The sequence below is a fragment of the Corylus avellana genome, chromosome ca6, assembly GCF_901000735.1.
Source record: "Corylus avellana chromosome ca6, CavTom2PMs-1.0".
In the NCBI taxonomy this organism is placed as follows: domain Eukaryota; kingdom Viridiplantae; phylum Streptophyta; class Magnoliopsida; order Fagales; family Betulaceae; genus Corylus; species Corylus avellana.
The window spans coordinates 3,708,137-3,729,206 of record NC_081546.1 but is presented as its reverse complement, the minus strand read 5'-3'; the positions used below and the strand labels follow the sequence as shown (position 1 = coordinate 3,729,206).

Genomic DNA, 21,070 nt, shown 5'->3' with positions numbered 1-21,070 from the left:
AAATAACTCTTCAAATGTTTAAAAAAGCTCCTACATTGGATTAACAAAAAAAAAATGTAAAATAGATATTTGATTGGAAGAGTTAAAAAAATAAGCTAAATGTAGTAGCACTTTTCAAGGGAGCTATTTTATTTTTCATTGTTTCTCTTAACTGTTTTCTTTTTTTCCCAATTTTTTTCCTACTTTTTCTCTGTATGTTCTCTTTTTTCCCAATTTTTTTTTTTCCATTTTTCCTTTTACATGTGCTATTTTTCTCAAAACTTTTCTTACTTCTAATAATGTTTTAATAGAATAAATAGAAATATAGCTAATCGGATGTAGAGACATTTAAAAATAGCTTAGCTAAACTAGATAAAAGTGAGTTTTGATAAGCCATTTTACATAAAAATATGGCTCCTCCATTGTGAATGCTCTTAATGGTTATCACGTACAATAAATTTTTGTTTTTCTCAAAAAGTGAAAAGACAAAAATACTCCTCAAGTATAATTAAGAGGATCCTATCCAGTTCATTACCTTTGAGAATAGGTTTGCACAAAAGCCATTTATATTGTAAAATAGAGTTGTCCAAAGTGGCATGGGGGGTTATGTTTTGGTGTCATATAAAGCTTATGTCGAAGTTAAAATTTCATTTTAGATCAGAAATGTCACAATCTCATGACACAACTACCACAATGTCCTGTCTATATATTATATAGTATCTCAACCATATATACATCCTCTTTGCTTGTAACATTTTTTTCGTATTTGATTAGGAAAAGAGAAATTTATTTATTTATTTATTTTGATACTGACCAAAGATTTTATTAATTGGACTGCCTAACGTACACCCAGTTTTTACACCATATTTCGAGTGCTATAATTTGAAAAATTTGAATCGCCCATGGCAAAAGACCATCACATTGATGCCGCCAGCGATAAAGTGTCTTCCGGAGCACATAATGTAGGAGTGGAACGTATAATGATTCAAAACCAGCCTATTTAAGAGACTATATTTAATCTAAATAAATGAGGCAACAAAGTATGAAGGTTTTCGTTAAGGAAACGACCTTTTTTTTTTTTTTTTCTCCTAATTAAGAAAAAGGGTTATAAGAGAAGATTATTAACACACTGGATCTAGATGGAAGAGAAAATGGGAGATTCTATGGAAATTCTTCTAAAAACAAGATTGGAAGCGGACCACTTTAAATGAATCTACGTTTTGGTGTCTGTCTCTTTAAATGATGGACTTGTATTGTCTACGTTTTTCCTACGTACAGCATGAGCATTTTTCTTCTTCCGAAGGGGTTATGTACCGAAATTAATTCCATGATGCAGAAGTTCTGGTGGGGGCATCAAGAGCAGGATTCACGCATACATTGGATGAGTTGGGGTCAAATGGGATTGTCAAAAGATCGAGGCGGTTTGGGATTTAGAGATTTGGTGAGTTTCAACAAGGCTCTCCTTGCAAAGCAATGTTGGCGCTTGCTACAATCCCTGGACAGCCTTACGGCTAAAATATTAAAGGCCAAATATTATCCCACTTCCTCATTCATGGACGCAAAATTGGGCTCAAAACCCTCCTTTGCGTGGAGAAGTATCCATGGGCCGAGGGATCTTCTCGAGGCCGGTTTGCTATGGAGAGTTGGCAATGGTCACTCGATTAATATATGGGATGATGCTTGGATCCCTATTCCATCAACTTTTAAAATCCATTCTCCTCCGAAGGTGCTGAATCCGAATAGCAAGGTGCACGAACTAATTGATCAGGAAAGAGGTGAGTGGGATCAAAATCTCTTAAATAGCATTTTTTCAACTGAGGAGGTAGTGGCTATTAATTCTATACAAGTTAGCCAAACGCAACAACCAGATGTTCGGATTTGGCGGTGTACAAGTTTGGGTATCTTCTCAGTTAAAAGTGCTTATCATTTAGCAAAGGAGATGGAGATGAGGAAATGCCCGGGAGCTTCCACAAAATGGGAGGAAAATAGGCTGTGGAAATCTCTGTGGAAATTATCTATTCCAAATGCGGCTAAGAATTTTTTCTGGAGAGCCTGCAAAAATTTACTACCCACCAAGGAAAATCTACTTAGGCGAAAAGTGGTGAAAGAACCTTTTTGTCCCATTTGTGAGAGGGAACCGGAGACTCTTCTTCATGCTCTGTGGGGTTGTTCAGCTGCAAGAGACATATGGGGATGCAGTAGAAGGGTCTTCCAAAAGATGATCACAGAGGGAGGGAGTTTCAAGCAGATTGCGGAAATTATCTTGTTAAAATGTGAACCGGATGATTTTGCTCTCTTCGTGCAGTTATCGCGACAGGTATGGTTTCGTAGAAACAAGTGGGTTCATGAAGGAATTTTCATTGACCCAAATGTTATTCTTAAAAAAATAGCAGAGGATACATTGGCCTACGCGCAGTTACAACAGAAGGAGCCAGCAGAACATAATGTATCTATTAGGCAACAGGCGTGGATGGCTCCTTTGCAAGGTTGGTACAAGGTGAACTGGGATGTGGCCATAGATAAATTAAATGAAAGGGTGGGGATTGGAGTTGTGCTCAGGGATGAAAAAGGACATGTGATCGCAGCTATGTGTAAAAAGCGGATGGGTGTACTGGAGCCAGCAATGGGGGAAGCATACGCCGCCTATCATGCAGCGGTTTTTTGCGGAGATATGGGAGTGCACAATGCAATTTTGGAGGGAGATGCAAAACAAATTGTGGAGGCTATCAATTCAGATAAGGAAACATGGAGTCGTTTTGGGCATCTAATAGAAGACACAAGGCGTATACTAGGCACTCTATCAAACTGGAATTGTGTCTTTGTTCCTCGCGAAGTAAATGAGGCGGCTCATAGGATGGCGAAAGCGGCCTTCACTGATGTCAGTGATAGAATTTGGAGGGGTACCACTCCTAATTGTATTAGTGATATTATTTTGATGGAGCAATTAGCTCTATCTTGATGATTGTTGTTGGAGTTCTTATGCTCCACCTCGATTTCTTATCAATAAAATTCATCAATTCAGTTTTCAAAAAATTGCATATTTTCAAATTACATAATTTAGGCAATTTTTAAGCATTGAAACGCTCGAAAAATGCTACATATTAAAAATGTGGCAAATTATCTAGGTAACCAAAAAGATTTTTCCTTCAGAAAAAAACTTCATTTTCACTTTTATAGAGACACTTATTTTTCATAAAATCAAAAGACAATTTTTTTCTCAAAGCTTTTTTACAACATAGAGAGCAAGAATCTGATAAAAATATAATCAATTTTCAACTATACCATAACACATTTTTCAAACATTTCGATGCCTAAAAACGATCAAAATTACATAATTTGAGAATATGCAATTTCCTTAAAATTGTAAAGGATCTTAATTCAAAAATCATCATTTATCATACTTTGTCAATTAGATTTCAAACAATAATTTGAGAGTTGGTTTGCACTCTTGTTTCTTCTCCTCTTCCACTTTAGCAATTACAACTAAAGTTGAGTTGAGTTGAGTTGAATTAAGATTTCTATAATTTTCTTACTGTATTGTCATGGGTAATTGCTGTTGGACCAATCGCTCCGTATCATTTGTAAAGCCCGGCCTAGTTTGGAAGTGAACTCAACTCAAATTTGGGTCCTAAATTTTAAAAACCCATGCAATTATGGATGTTTCAGACCGCCTTTTTTGCGTTTCGATTTCCAAACCCAACTCATATCCCTTACTTTGGACTTCTTAAATGTATTCAACCCAACTCTCATTTGGTCCTTGATTTTTGTGTCTAGCCCACATGGCCCCAAGCCCATATATTTTTTTTAAGCTCAAACGCAAAAGCTCTGTCCACCAATTTTTTTTAAAAAAAGAAATTCATACCATGACCTGTCCCTGTTCTTCTGTTCCCTTTTCTTTTATCTACAAGTAAATAATGCCAAAGCCTAAAAAGTACATGTTACTAGATATTAAAGGTTGAAGGAGCTTCAATATCCAGTAAATACTCTTCCTCTACTAGTTCTAATCTTCTTCTTCTTCTTCTTTTTTTCCTCAATCATTGTATTATTTTGACCGAGTTATAGACAGTCGATTTACTACTTAAGCTGTTAGCATACGCGCTTAGACCCCAACACAGGCCATGCCCGCATTGACAAACAACATAAAATTTGCTAATTATTAGGCTGCTTAGGTGGTTTATTGTTTTGGTATAAGCACGTGATTAAATACGAGAAAGCAAATGACAAGTCCCGTTAAGCATATTAGCTAATTGTTAGGCTTCTTCTGCTCATGATATTGATCGTTGATGTAATGTTTCTTTTCCAAATACTTGTTCAATTTTTTTGGCAAAACAAAACTGACAATCATTTACTTGTTCAAATAAAAAATTATAACATATAAATCGTAACTAAGTAAGTTCATATTTTTCGCTTAACTTGTTCAGTGTTTTGTCAACTTCCAAGAATAACAAGTAAATCATAAAATAGTTTTACTTTTCTTTATTTTCTTACCAGATATTATTTTTTTATATCATCTGGCTCGCATCCCATTGGTTGAAAATTGTCCTAGTGACAGATCGCTCATGTTCGGCCTGCATTTGTCAACTGTGCCTAAAGCCTATAAATTGTGACAACTGACAACTATCAATAAATCATGTTCCTTGAAAATAAGAATGATAATAATAATAAACAAATAATTTGACAGAATCAAAGAGAAGTGAAGTCGAAATTCAACCGATGATGAAACTAGAATTGGTGCCGTAAACTTAATTGTGAACAGGTTTGAATTTGTCGCATGATGAAAATGGACCACCTTAATTAATTTTTATAGGCTCCAATTAATTAATAGTTTGTAAATCATGTTTAAGCCAATTTGGACACGTACATTTAATGAAAGAGGCAGGTATAATTCCAATGTGTGGACCAGTCTTTTCATAGGCAACCCGTCCTATAATATTCCTATTCAATTAAAGTTTGCAATCAACTTGGTTTGGTTTGAGTCATTTCCAGCTATATATATATATATATATATATATGCATGGCCAATAAACGAATGCAACTGCTCAACCCTTTGAATATTATCCAGAATAAACCAAAGGTACTGCACTTCAACAGAGCATCCCAATATCTGAAATGACATTCAATGCCACTTTCCCTCAAAATTTGGTTGCTTTCCCTGTTCACACCTCACTGACAAATTCTGATTTTCAACAACTTTGCTATTAACACAGTTATCAATTCCGACAATTAGAGCAGATATTCACCTTCCCAAACAAGTTTTGAATTATACTTTTACCAAAGATCGGTCATTTAAGCCATAATTTGCAAACTCAATAGGAATACGACACGTAATTTTAAGGTTTGAATTTATGTTAAATAGGCTGTCATAAATAGATTTATGACTTATTTAATAAATATGTCATGTTCAAGTTAGATGGTTAACCGTTTAATAGTGTATGTATAGATGTATTTTCGATGTGAAAAAAACAAAGAACAAAATTTTTAAAATATTCTGTTAGTTATAGTAAAAAGGTTATTTTTATCTTTTTATTTTTTAAAGGCTGTTACTATTGATAAAAAAATTAAAAATAAAAAAAATAAAAAAAGTTACGAAAACTTTGAGCTTACGTGGCAGAATAGTATTGCCCCAACAAAAGACCCTAGTAAAACCTTTCCTAGGAGAATACAAAATCTGCTTCTGCGCTTCACCGAATTGGTTGGTAAGCAACCCAACCGCCAAACCCGGGTGAGACACATTTTTACCTCTTTTGCGAAAAACGCATTAAAAACAACAAAAAACGTGACACGTCTCTCCGCCCAGTACTATCTCGATGTCGACGCATCCCCATAAATTACGTCATTCACAATTTGTACGGTGCCACACGTGGCACGTGTGGGGTCCGACTTCCAAACACAGGTCCTCTGTCTCGTGTGCCCCACGTGTGCATGATCTCATATGAGGATCCCCCTCCACCCCGCCCTTTTTGTAAAAGACATTCTAGAGCCTGGAAAGTGACGGACGAAGCTTGGTTGAGACGTAAACTTTATTCTCAAGCAAGATCCAACCCGTAACCCCATAAAATATCATAATTTTTTTTGGATTCAAATATATATATTTTTCTTACAAAAAAAAAAAAAAAATATATATATATATATATATATATTTTTTTTTTATATATATTGGTACGTTTCTCTAGTAAAATAATTTAAATATATAGTTTTGATGCATTTGGACCTGATCCGATGACCTTCATCTGGGTGGAATTTTATAAAATAATAAATTAAATGTCTCTCCTTTTTTAAACTTTGAATGTGTTGTTTTGAAAGAACAACGTTTAAGATATGGCCTAAAGTTGATGTATTATGAGTTATGACCCACAGGAATATATTATTTATTTTTTTGTCCCCAGTGCCGACAAGGATTCCAATATAAACACCGCAGGATCGAGATGTACGTTTTGAGGATGCTCGGCGAAAATAACAAAGCGGCTGGTCTGAAAACAAAACGCTTTAGCATGTTTTTTTTTATTTGTTTAGAAAACTCCTGCTAAGAAATTTCATGTTTTGAATTTAATTATTATAAGAATAAGATGCTATAATTATTAATTATTTGTTGAGATATTAGTACAAAAATCATGGAGAAGGGCAAATGAAATTTCAAGCAATACTGTTGAAAATGTCAAAGATTTGTGAGAATTGGAAACCAAGCTATTTTTTTTTTCTTTGATGGATGGTAGTATTTAATTTTTTTGTTGGAGACCATTTGTAATTGTTTGAGTTGGGTTTGATTTTTCGTTGTTTAACCATTAAAAAAAAATAAAAAATTATTAGACAATTCATACTTTTTAAAAGTAAGCTTAGGATAAGGTTGTGTTTAGTCTTAGTACAACCCTTCTTTTGAACGCTAATTAAGGAGATTTTGGAGAAGAAAAGATTAAGAAAAACTCCTAATGACTTGTATAATCAAAAGTGACAAACAAGTTCAAAGAGCAGTCGCAAACTTGAATTAAAACAATTACTTTCTAATAGGTTAATAACAAAAAGTTGGACTATGGATTTTTAAGTTAACTTTTTATGATTCACATTTCACATGGAAAATGCTTGTTTTATGTTTACTCAAAGCCCCTGGATGGGACATGTCGATCAAGAAGAACAAGCTGCAGCCCCCACATCCTATCATTTTCACTGGGAATTCTTCGTTCACTGTCGCCAATATTTAAATTAATACAGAGATCAACACAAGGAGGTTATATTGGTCAAGACACTAATGAAGATAGATTATAACCCATAGGCAATAGATAAACATCATCGATAGTTCCCCACCACAAGGTTAAAAGAAAAATAAAGTACATTAATTCTGTTTATTTAATCTGTGGCCGTATACAAGATTGCAGACACAGCTTGAGGAAGCTGCTGGTTTCGACATCTTTTGTTCCATGATCCAAGAGAAACGTAAACATCAAATCCTTTTTGAGAATGAAAGGTGCCTAACATATATAGCAATGCCATTCAATAGACTGAACATATAATTTGGATAACGTGACAATCGTATATCGGTTTCCTCAATTGCTCCTTTGTATCTGGCTTTTTTATATATTTCTTCCTTTTGATTTACAACAGAAGTAACGGAAAAAATAATTAAACCCCAAAACAACATGCTAATGCAAAAAGTATATTAAAATCATAAACCAAAAAACAACAAAATAATACTAATTATTTTGAACAAAAGAAAAAATTGTGTGATCAATTTTAACTGGAAGAGCTAGGATAGTGACTGGAATCTGACCACGATGGCAGCGATGGAAAATCTGAAGTGCTGCCACCACCACCGCTCTGATTCTGATTTCCGGGTGGTCGAGAAAAGCCCATGTGCGGATCAGAAAACAGAGGAAATGAAGCAGAGGACGAAGAAACAGAGGGTGCATATGAAGAAGATGAAGAAGCTAAAGAAGACGATGACAAAAACGATGGTTGAAGAGAAGCCAAGTACGACCTATAAAGCATCTGCTCCGTTAAAGTCGTGGGCTGCTGTTCGAGATGAAAGTCCCCAGAACTCTGGAGCAACTGGGAGTACCCCATGTAGTCTCTGAGAATGTCAGGTGTGCCCTGATAAGCTTGAGGCGGAAAGAATTGGGGCTGCAATTGCTGCGGCGATGGCGTTGACGGCAAATGGGTTGCCCGAGAATCTGAAATGGATATCGATGCCGAAGCCGCCGCGGAGTAATTTTGTGGAGGCGGTACTAGTCTGACATTTTCAGGGAAGTTTAGCTTGGCTCTGTTTCCCCTGAATCTCAAGGCGGCTTCGTCGTAGGCTCTGGCTGCGGCCTCGGCGGTTTCGAATGTGCCGAGCCAGACCCTCGCAGCCTTGTGGGGATCGCGTATCTCGGCTGCCCATTTTCCCCATGGCCTCTGTCTCACTCCTCTGTATCTTCTCCTTCTCTCGCCGGTTTCTTCGTAGGACACATTTTCGCTTGGTGGTGCTGCCGGAACGGTGGTTGTGGTGGTGGTTGCAAAATTATTTGTAGCTTCTTCTGTTGCTGTAAAAAGAGATCGATATAACTTTCAAATATCTTTCATGGATGTGGAAAACAGTGTAATGATTGCAGGACACAATTTGTCATAACAATATGTACAAGCAAATGGGAGTTTTGATGCCAAATTAAGGTAGTGAAATTCTAGAGGGAGCAAAATTCTGATCATAGTTAATGATAAGGTGATAATAAACTGTTCAAAGCATGCAATATTTTATTTTCACTGTATATTTAATAATTGTGCAATATCTTCCTTTACAAAATCATGATAGTTTAAGGGAGAAAAGGTTAATATAGGAAAAAAAAAAAAAAAGAGTCTTATTCTTTAAGATTATTGAAGTTCTATGAAAGAATTTGATATTAGATGAATAAATCGGTGAAACCACACATCGTTGTATAGTTAAGAAAATCAGAAAATGAATTAAATCGAATAATTAAGTGGGTTGGATTAAAATTAACTAACCAGTTGCACCAGATGCTGAATCTCCCTGTGATAATCTGAAATCAGCAACAGGCACTCTATAACCCCTTGGAATAGACTCAATCAACTGAGAAACGCCTTCTTCTTCACGCCCTCTTTTTTGCCCAGCCCAGGAGCTTGAGCCAGAAGCAGAGGCAAAAGCAGAGCCAGAGCTAGAAGAGAGAGCCGACAAAGGCGGAGAAGGAGAAGTATAACTAGAAGAGTAAGCCGACATAGGTGGAGGAGAAGGAGAAGTACTATAAAGCCCTCCAAAGCTTGACGTAGCTGCACCGCTTAAACCGGTACCTTGCCCCCATACACCGCCTCTCTGGCCTGACACCACATGCCTGAGAGCCGACACCATCGCTGACATCTCTCTAGCCCTGCTGTTATCCGAAAACATTGGCTCCGGTACTGTCATATCCACAGGGTGTATTGGCTGGTACATTTCTTGTGTTTGTGAGATTTCTAATGGTCCTTCTTGTCCATCTCTCTCCAACTCATCGCCTCCGCCGCCACTTTCTTGAGCTGGAAACCTGACATACTCGCCTGAGCCCCCCTGGTTCGCCACCTTTAGCAAGCACATGTAATCTCAGTGATAATAAGAGAAAGTAAGACTGATCGACGCAGATCTTGCTTTGACGAATTGTGCAAACCCTTTTGAGGATGTAACAAAAATCAACGGTTTATAAGCTGATCGTGATTGGGAATTCAAACTTGTACAGCCGCCATTAAAATAGTGTCCCCGTATCTTCTCACTGCTCCACGACCGTGCACACCACCTTGGGGATAACTATGATGATTATTATTATGGTTTATAGAAGTGCCTTTTGATTTTTGTTTTTGCACCTGTCTTTTTTTTTTTGTTTCCAACTATGATATTTGTGTGCATATGCGTATATTTGTGTGTATATGCGTTCACACCGAGTTTTTGACTGACTATTATGGAGGGTGCTGGATAGAACTAATATCGGCTGCCCTTTCAGCCTCGAGGAGAACTGTCGGTGTCCTTTTTGAGAAAGAAGGAAATCATGTTTGAATTGGTTTCTTCGCCGACATAAATGTAATTATGTGGTGTGGGGGGGGAGGTTTAGGAGTTAATTTAATGATTGGTCCATAATTACGAAATGGGCCGGGGGTTAATTGAACGTGTAAACGGGGTTTTTACTGCGAAACTTCATTAGGTGGACGTGTAAACACAAAAAATTAGTTTAAAATAAAGTGTTTAGATTAGGTTGTACACGTCGACCGCCGGATTACGATGTTTGTTTTGAGATTGGCTCTTATGGAACCATAGATTCCAACAAGCATCTTTTTTTTGGAACAGCTCCTCTGTTTGAACTTTTACAAGTTTTCCATAGATTGCGTAAGAGCTTTAAAATGTCACTTGTGGATCTTCAATCAGTCTAACTTCAGCACGAATTGACATTATCCAATTTAGTTTTTTTTTTTTTTTCCTTACAAAACATTAGAAAATGAGAGATATGTGAAAAATGGGTAATATTACGAGTCACTTTTGTTTTCCTCCAAAAATGATATAACTCTTTAAATTATTACGAGAGGTTTAGAAGAAAGATTTACTTAGGTGTTTCATTCAAACCGACTAAAAGACGATTATAAATTAATAATGGTGCATAAGAGAACACTATGCTCCCGCTCTTAGGCTGATGCGGGGCTAATTTTTTTTTTTTTTTTTTAAGAAAAAGAAACAAAAATCAATCTGAAACTAATCTTATCACTTATAAAATTACATCATCGACAATGATTGACAACAATTTTATCGCTTAGCCAAAAGAATGGCAACAAAATTATCAATATCACTGATGTGAGAACTCGGGTACGTCAATTGTGTATAAATTGCTCATCATTCGTACACAAGATCCTTATCTTAATAAATAAATAAATAAAAGGTAAGTGCAACCCAACCCGTTAATTTATAAATAATTTATATAAAGTAAAAATTAAAGCACTCTTATCCTAATTTTTCTCCTCTTTCTTCCTTTTTTTTTTTTATTTAAAAAAAAAAAATGGTGTCTATTTGATTTGTACAGTCAAAGCACGCCTCTTTTCTGTCCCGAATATATTAGACTAATGGAATCCTTTTTACTTTTCTTTTTTTTTTTTTTTTTTTCCTTATATTTTTCTTGGTCATAACCCGTGAATCCATCGATTCATTGCACCAGTTTTTATTTATTTATATATATAACAACTATAATAATATATAAATTCAGAACCCGATTTACTGGAGCCATCTACTCTAATTAGGGGTTAACCTAAGCGGAGTAGGGATTTGGCGGACCCAACTTGTAGGTCAAGTATAATAGAAGGCTAGTTTGTGCCTTTTTGCTAAGAGATGATTCGGTGCGGATTGTCGTATTCTAGGTTGATGTGGAGGGTTTTGATTTGGGCAACGGCTTAAGAACCAATGTGATGCGTTAATGTATTTGTCAACGTGGACGTTGGTCAACTTGAAACTCACACGTGGAAGGAAGACGTACAGCTAAGAAGATCGCGATGTAGGGTGGGCCCCAGTTAGTAGGCCTTGAAAGCCACCCTACCTACCTAGATTTCGTAAGAAGCGATCGTATCCCTTCTAGCGTCTATTTTCTACAACAACAATTGTTGGTACACTTAAAAAACGTGCATGTCTTTCTCATTACATAATACGTGTTATATTTTACTCTGGCCTCCAAATTCTTATGAATTTCTTTTGATTTAAATGTAGTTCTTGGATTTTCAGTCTCAATAATAAGGTTCTTAGGTGTTTGCTCAAATTTTAAATTGGAATTTATAACTGTTTTCTGTTTGTTACGTATATTTCATTTAATACGTCAGGAATTATCTTAGCGTCAAAGTTAACCTTTTTTTTTTTTTTTTTTTTTTAAACGCTAGAAATTTAGAAGATTATGGTAAAGAAGAACATAGTTTTTGTTTCTAGAGTTGGGTCTTTTGTTTTTTTTATGAATGACTTAGCGCTTAATAATATGACATTGATATTAGGTGCTGATATGAGTGTTTGTGTTTCAATTGAAACTCATGTCACATGACAAACCACTTATTTTGACAGAAAAATGATAGAGGGAACAATTTAAAATAGGCAAAACCTAAGGACTACATTCTTAAAATTAAAAACCCAATGACTAAATTCAAATTAGATAAAAACTTATGGGCTAAATATATAGGATTTATCCGTTTGTAGAATTAGCTAGGATTATAAAAAAGCATGACCATTTTTTTTAATAAAAAAATAAAAAATAAAAAATCCTATGACTAGGCAAAGGATTAAGTGCTCATATCGCTAAAAAAAATTATTTCCTAATTTAGACGGAATTTATTTCCAATTTTCTTATTCAATGATAAGGATTAGTACTTAGAAAGAATTGGATAAATAATATGTTGCCGTGTACGTTTTGTGCAAAATGAGGTCTCCTGATAAAAGAAGATGTATTCTTAATTTATAAGTATTATTGTTAGAAAGAATTAGATAAACAATATGTTGCCGTGTGTTTTGTGCAATATGAGGTATACGAGAGATAAAAATGAAGTTGCATATATTCTTAAATATCATTATTATCGTTATATTATATATCTTGTTAATGTATATCTTGTTATGACACAATATATAATATTGTATCATTCTCAAATTATTTTTCAAGATTATAATATATTAATTTGTACATAATACCATTTAGTATATGTCAATTTTTTTTAGTGTTGACAAATTTAATGTCAAAAAATGATTGGTCGTAAGTTGTAGTGATACCAAATTTAGGTTTAATTCTTACCAAAGATCCGTATTAGTTTTGTATATATGGATTACCGTTTGACTCTAGAATGTTACAAATGGTTTGAGAGTTATGTAGCCAAAATGTTTGTCTTCTAGTTATTTATGAAGATTATAAAGTTTAATTGTTCCGGATGATTTAGGGTGCAGTTATGTTGATGCACAGTTTTTTGAGGAGGAACGTGACACACTCTTCGGGTGATGTCGCAGTATTCGACCAACGATGCGTCGGGCCTTTACACAAGAGCAAACAATAGGATTAGAATCCCAGTGGTGCTCCAGCGGGATACTCCGATGCCTAAGTCAGTGATCTGACTTAGGCGCTGACAACTAATATGCATCCTAATCAGTGTAGATAACCTTTTAAATTTGAATGATGGCCTATCTCGTTTGTATAAGGATAGTTGATATATTGATAGCGGGTCTACATTGTAGATGATCTTATCGAATGTGGGATAAGATCACCTGATTTAAATAGAATATAGATATATCCTTATTGCGGAATGATCGACCTGCCATTTGGTTCTTGACTATTTCGACCCATGAGTTGAGTCTCGAACTAGGCGTCCGAGACCTCATCTGGCTAAGCCATCCGAGGCTTTGTCAAGTCTGCAGACTTGCAGAAATCAGGTTCAGATCTGTTGGACCTTATGAAGTTAATCCATGACCCAACAAGTTATAATCCTCGTTTTGTTTTTTGTTTTTGTTTTATTTTTTTTATGAAAGACCCTTATCACAGTATAATTCAAACACCCTAATTATAGCATATTCCGGATCATAACTTTAATCGACGGAGTCAAAAAGTAGGAGAAATAAGAACCATCACCATACTATGACCATGGCTTTTTAAAAATAATGTTAATTTGGACTATTGGATAACAATGTCACGTGTTATATTGAATGTGTCTTTAATAAAGAAACTGGCATTCAAAATTAATCAAGCATGTTTTTCACAAAAGGCTTTTCTGCTTTTCTTCCACCTATTTTCTGGTGCACATTTACTAAGAAGTGCATGTCTCCAACAGGTGGCTCTTTCACATCGCTTCTCATATCTCTACTCGTGATGATCAGCCTGCCCATACCAATTCAACCATTGCTTTTAGCTTTTCCGCACGTGATTTATTTCTTGAAACGATCCCAATAAATTGGAAGTTGGTATAGATAATGATAGTATCTTCGTCTTTAAGACCGACATTTGAAAAGTTAGAAGGAATTTTATTTTATTTTATATTTTTAATAAAAATGAGTAAGAACATAATAATGCAAACAATCAACACAGAACAAAAAAACATAAAATTACAAAATCTTAACAGCAATTATACCACAACTGATTCTTGAAGAGGGAGTAGGGAATCAAAAAAGCTGCCAACGAAGCTGATTACAGTGGCTCATGGTGAACGGTATCAACATCAATAAAGAAAATCTATTTTAACTTAATTTCGCCTGGGAGATTAAGAAGTGATTATACGGTGGCAAATGAGACACCATATGACCATGATTAAATATTTTTAAAGTTCAAATTCGGATTTGAAATTTCTTGTGGAACAAAAAGGCTCAAAGAGAGCAAGAGGTGTTGTGACATAAGAAGTCATGCTGATTTTCTATAGAAATGCATTTTTCTATAGATGAAACGAAAAATTTATTGGAGAACCTACATTTACTCTTCTAATTACCATTTTTTTTTATTGTTGCAATGTTCATAGCAAAGGCCAAAGTCCTTTTTCCTGCTGGCTTACACCGACAAACTCTTCTACTTGTTTTTCTTCTCTTTTGCAGGTGCTTCTTATAGATCATGTTCCAGCGTGAGAAAATTTGGTCCAACAGGTAGCAACTACAATTTACTGTACAACTCAAAGCCTCATTCTCACTTAGACAATGTGGGACAACCCACATATTATCTCTAACAATCTGCACCCTACATTTTGATGAGTGGCAGGGATCAAAAACCAAAGGATTTTGGGTACAACTGAAGGGTGAGATTAATTACTCTTCAAATTGGTTTATTCTCAAGCTTAATCCACGTTGACCCCTTTGGTAATCACCCCAAACATTTAAAACATAAAAATGATTGACATTTAAGAAGAATATAATAAATAAATTAGATTTAAAATATAAGATGGTAATATAATACGAATAAATAAAGTATTCATAATATGTTGAGCAAAATAGTAATGGAGAAAACCGTGATTTTATTAAAAAAGTTAGGCATGCCATGGCTACTCTCTGTCTCTTCACACTTGTAGCTAGTATGCCTGATTAGGCGTAGTTGAAAAGAAAAAATATTTAATAAATTTCCCGGAAGCAGGAGCTGTACTTAATTGACAAATATTGAATTCTCTATTTTTCTTTAATTTTTTTATGCATATAAATTCTCTTTTTAATATTCTAAAAAATCAGGAGCTGTACTTTACTCTTAGTTTGTGTCACCCATTCAATTTTTATTAATATTCTCAAAAATCAAGAACCATTATTTTATTGTTTTCTTCTTTATCCACGTTTTGTCGGTTGATTATTTTTGTAAAACGAATAATTCATTCGCACGAGGACAGAACGTTCTTATTCGTTTGTACACAATCCATTGAACAAAAGCTTTCATTCCTTTTTTCGCTTTACACGTGGAACAAATCCAATAAAAGGTCATATTACCTTCATAGTATTCCGTACTTTTTTTCATGTCTCCACTGCTCAGTTACTTATATTAAAGAAATATTTTTATTTTTTTACTTTTTAAACTGAATTTAATTAGAGAGAATCTTAATTCGATTCAATCAACGATATAAACATAAATAGTGTCATACGCCACATGGTATGAGTAAACAATACTTATCTTTTCTTTTTGAATCATTGATGCCATACCACCCGACGTGAGTATTGTTCACTCACACTGGTGTGGCAGTGTAGTGTATAACACTACTCGTATAAACATATTTACACATTATTAAATGGAAATGTGTATTTAGAGGTGGTAATATTGTAACATATACTCTACAAAATTGACGACTTCCCTAAGGTGTGAGACCAAATTTTGGTTTAAATCTTACCAAAGATTCCTAGTCGTTTTGTATATATAGATTACCGTACTAACTCGTATATGGCTTAATTCGTTAAAAAGAGGCCTCTAGAATCAGGTCAGATCTATCTTAAGAGTCGAAGGGTTTTGGTGGCCCCAAATTTATTAAAACCCTTATAAATATATTATTTTGTATACCATAGTCCCGCTTGTGATGACTTTTTTACTATTTAGATGGCTAAATGATTTAGTTTTTTACTTTACAACTCTTCATATCTATAATCTATGTATTTATTTATTTAGGTAGGTTCAGATCCCCTCAGACAAACAATCTTAATTTCGCCCATGTGGGTGGCCATGTCTATAATTGCTTTGCCAAATGTTTCCTTTTTTCTTGGAAGTACATTTTAACGCTTTGTATGACTGCAGAATATTACAAATAGTCTGAGGGATGTAGAGTCAAAAATGTTCATATTATTATTATAGCCATTTGCGATATCTGTCTCAAACGGATTAAAATGCAGAGACGCAGTCCTCTTTTCATGAAAGGTCCAAATTACACTGCAATTCAAACATTGAGATTGTAAGAGATCTCAATCACTTCATAATTATAACTATATCGGTCAAAAGCAAGAAAAAAAGAACCATAGCCATAAAATGACCAGGACTTTCCCAATGGACTTTGGATGACAATGCCACGTATTGCTTTTGATAAAGGAAATGGCGCCATCAAAAATTCAAACATGTTTTTCACAGGAATTAATTAACCATGTCTTATGTGATGCTTTTCCTTTTCTTCTCTCCCCTTTTCTGGAAAGAAAATGCCTGTTATCGTCTCCAACGAGTGGCTCTTTCAGATTGCTCCGCCATATCCACTCAGCAGCTAGCGTGCTCGAACGAATCAGCCGCTACTTTTTAAGTTTTTGCACGTGATTTTACTTCCTGAAAGCAACGATCCCAATAAACTGGAAGTTGGTCCAGATAATGATCGCTCATGACCGACATTTGAAAATCGAAAAAGCAGTTTGAATTCTGTTTGAAGGACCTTTTACACCTCACAAAATTAGGATATCTTCTATAGATCGAAATGCATTTTTTCATAGATCTAACACTATTTAATGACTTTTCTCCGACTTGTTAGGCTACGTGGAACTTGATTTTTTATTTATTTATTATTATTATTATTAAATTTATGAACTTAGTCCATGGAGCGGAGGTTTGGACGTCTAATCAGGCATCTTACAAGTGGCAAAGAGATAAACTCAGTCTGACATTAACGCCTCCTGTATTGTTTCTCTCGAAAATAATGGAACATCACTAAAATTCTGTAGACTCAGTCTTTAGTGGTGAGCCACATAAATTTTTTTATTTTTGTGATTACTTTTTTTGTACTCTTCTTATTTTCGCATCTTACTGGTTTGAAAAATGTAATAGACTTCCTAACACAACTACCATTCTTTTTGTAATGTTTTCAAATATGTTAATTGTTGGAATAGTTCCCCAATTTACCTTTAGCTATGCCCCTTTTGCAATCTAAAATGAAAAAATATATATATATATCCTCTATAAATGATTTTATGAATGATTTGTAAAATAACGAGGTAGGTGCCAAAATATATGAGAAGTAGCACCAGATACGGTGAATCCAATAATGCCACTCTATGAAACGTTTTTCACAATCATTATTATTTATATTGCGGCTTAATTCAATCCAACTCATAACTATCACCACGTTAAAATGAAAAGAAGGCAATCAAATCACACTCCTGTCAATTTTAATTTGATTATGAGTGTAACTTCTGTTCATTTACACGCTAGAATAACAACTTTTGAATTTAGAGATTGAATTACTTAGATAGAAATCAACGTAATGATCCTAAATGACTCATATGGATTAAAATGTTTTACATGATAAACAACAAGAAGTTAACGCCATTTCATAATAAACGTCGTCCCATTTAAACTTATGTGTCGTTTGAACCAAACAAAGCAAAACTAATTGACGCCAAAACGGTGTTTTTAAGTAGTGTTTCTTGCAAGTCGATTTTCAAAAGTGAGTTATACTTGAGTTTTGTATCATTGAAAATCAGAGTCAACCACCCTGTCGAGTATAGGCTCAGACACATGTAACTCATTGAGTTTTGGATTCTAAGTGTTCTACATAATTTAAGTGCAATTTTAACCATTTGCGATTTCAAGTTGGTCAAGGATCCTCTCAATGTCGAGTAAAATAGATCGATGAATCATTTTATGGTCAAGATTTTATTTTGTTACATTTAACAATGTATATACTGTCACGTTATTTAAAATTTCTAAATAACGTGACAACATATTTACCATTAGATGCAACAAAATAAAATCTTGACTATGAAATAACTCTTTTCCATTTCATTTACATGAAATTGAGATGATCATATTCCCTTCGAGTTATCAAAGCAAATTTTCTTTAAAAGAAAGTTCATGTTGCTAAGCAACTCGTTCCATGACTTTTTCTTCAAACTGAGTGTCTATAAAATTGTTATGCATCTATTTTCTTTTTCTTTTGTTTCTAATAACAATGCTTCTTTATTTATTTCATAAAAATAGAGAATGTTGCTCTACCAAAACAAAATCATAAATACAATGAGAAATTTCTTTCATCTAAATCTAATATATGATTTGTTTAATTCTTTGAATGTCACCGTCCCAATTAATTTTTAAATCTGTAGCATATTTTGGCAAATCACGTTCCTAATTTAAAACCTTTTCAATTACACAATGATTTTCATATTTTTTTCCATCTCCGCTATACGCGCAGTCCCAAATTTAAATAGAATTTCCTCCTACTATAGTAATAGTATTAAAAAAAAAAAAAAAAAACCATGTATATAAATTGAGCCGTGATTTAGAGCACGCGCGTGCTAAGAATGCCATGCAGCAATTTTTTTTTTTTAATATTTTAATAATAAAAAAAAAATTTAAGCACCCCGGCCTATTTATCTTAATATCTTCACCCATATAAATTTATCCTGCACAATTTAAAGAAAACCTATCCAATAGATAAAGACAAAATTAGATTTGCAATCAAAGAGACTTGAATCCCCCAGTCACATCATCCACAGTTCTTATGGCAATTTTTTTTTTTTCTTTTTCTTCAAATCTCAGTTATTATAAGGCTGCAGTAATAGATTAGCTTTGATCATTTCCACACCTTCAAGGAAAGTGGGAAGTGGCAGCTATTGTCGACCAAAACATGCTCCTTTTTTGTTGTTTGTTTTTTTTTCTGGGACCCAACCTCAATTCATATCACCATCTTCTAAATTAAGTATTTCTGCTCTTTTTGTGTTCCAAACTGTGACATGAGATATTTATCAGATGATAAAAACAAATTAATGAAAGGAGAAAAATACACAAACAAAGAATTTCAGTCTACTAAAATATTTATATGAATGATATATTAATTTATTTATATTCCCAGAATCCCAGTCAAAGTATAGATTATTCGAAAATTAAAAGATAAAATGGAGATGGGATTTGGGCATGTGGGTTGGTGGCGACTGAAGGAGATCAGATTCAAAGTTGAGAAGATTTCAAAGGACAAAAATCCAAAAAAGCTGCATATGTTCATGACTTTATGGATACGGCCCAAAAAACGTGGCTGCATGCCAACCCCTTTGAGAATATTGCTTAATAATATTGATAGAGAATTAAATGAGGGATGTTGAAAGTTGAAACCCAACACACCATTACTTTCTACATTTTTTTTTTTTTTTTTTTTTTTGAGGAAAAAGTCTATTTGTTTGAAAATTAAAATAAGGAAGAAAAAAAAAAACACTTCTTTTGGAAAGCTTTCTTATTTTAGTTTATACTTGATAATAAATTAATGATATGGGTTTTATCTTCTGAAGTGGGCCAATATTCTAGTTCTGGTTTTGATTTGAAATATGATAAGAGGAGAAAGATCATCAGCTTGGCACGCTTGACTTAATGGTCCACATTCCGTACGTACTTCGTACCTTATCTCTAATTTATACACTAAAAATAGTAATTTAAAAGCGGAAAGTGGCTTGATTTTGAACTAAGATGCCATATTGTGTCTCTCTCTCTAAAAAAAAAAAAAAAAAAAAGCCATAGTGTCACTTTAAAGGAAGATGTGCTATATATTTTCCTTTTTTTTTTTTCTTTTTTTTTTTTGTCTTCTTATAAATAAGAAATTATCGTTAGATCTGTAAAGCCACGTGATACGAAAAGTTAGTACAGATAAGATTGAAATACTCAATTGGCCATGTTGATTCCCCCCACCTTTCTCTCTCTCTCTCTTAGGGGAAAAGTATGAAGACAATTTTATAAGGACTTTACGGCCGGGTCACAATCATAATTTTTTTTATAACTTATTTCGTTAATTTTATATAGTGCTAAGAATATTAGGCACAATTCTTCTTACGATACAAAGAAGCCCGAAAATTACTCTAAAGTAGCATTTAGAGTAACTGAAAAAATACCCATAGAATGAGAAGAACACAAAAAATTGTATGGAATAGAAAAAAGATTTTTTTTTTTTTTTTTTTTAAGTGAATTCTTATGCTTTCATTAATAAAATATCAACTCATGCAACTCTTAGAAATTACATAAAACATCAAAACATACAACTCTCAAAGATAATATTCGTTGTCCAGGAACAAGCCAAAAAGATGTGTTTTTGGGAATAACTAATAAGGACATATCTATAATGTTAATCAATTCATCTCAATGGTCCAAATTGATTCATGGTCCACTATTCCCACCCACCCTTTTTTTTTTTTTTTTTATATATATATATATATATATATATATGTCCTCACAATAGCAGAGAGAGGGATTCGAACTAGTAATTTCCGCTTTATGAGACGTGGTCCTAACCAATTAAACTACATCTTAGAAACTATTCCCACCCACCTGAATGGGCTATTTAACACACTCCACCTCCAACAGTTAGATTAACTTTGATGTGTATGTATACATTATAGCGCCAAAAGCCAGTACACTTATGTGTCACCGTTAGGCAGCTAGCCCTCTTCTCTCTTTCGTGGCTATTTAAAATCTCAGACAATAAATAATTTTAGTTAATTAATTTAAATAAAATCTAACATCCCCCCAGGCTAGATTTTCGGTGCAATCAATTAGAAAAAAAGTTGGGACCAAAATGCAGATGAGAATTATTGTAATTGATCATAAATGTATTGAAAGAAGCACCAATTATAGGCATTATTTGAGTAATTAAGCACAACTAATTAACCTAAATTAGATGCGACCTCCATGGGAAGCTTTGAGTAAAGCAACTTGATAAGCCTAAATCTGCTGTACTACTTTTA

At 34.1% G+C, this 21,070-nt stretch overlaps 1 protein-coding gene across 1 annotated transcript; it reads right to left on the bottom strand.

The window, feature by feature from the left end:
• Window positions 1-7,484: 7,484 nt before the first annotated feature.
• On the bottom strand, window positions 7,485-9,842 carry LOC132184232 (ethylene-responsive transcription factor ABR1-like). The gene is made up of 2 exons (XM_059597787.1): window positions 8,950-9,842; window positions 7,485-8,492 (listed from the first exon to the last, which is right to left on the bottom strand). The coding sequence occupies exons 1-2, from the start codon at window positions 9,530-9,532 to the stop codon at window positions 7,705-7,707; spliced, it is 1,371 nt and encodes a 456-aa protein (XP_059453770.1). The 5' UTR covers window positions 9,533-9,842; the 3' UTR covers window positions 7,485-7,704.
• Window positions 9,843-21,070: the final 11,228 nt, after the last annotated feature.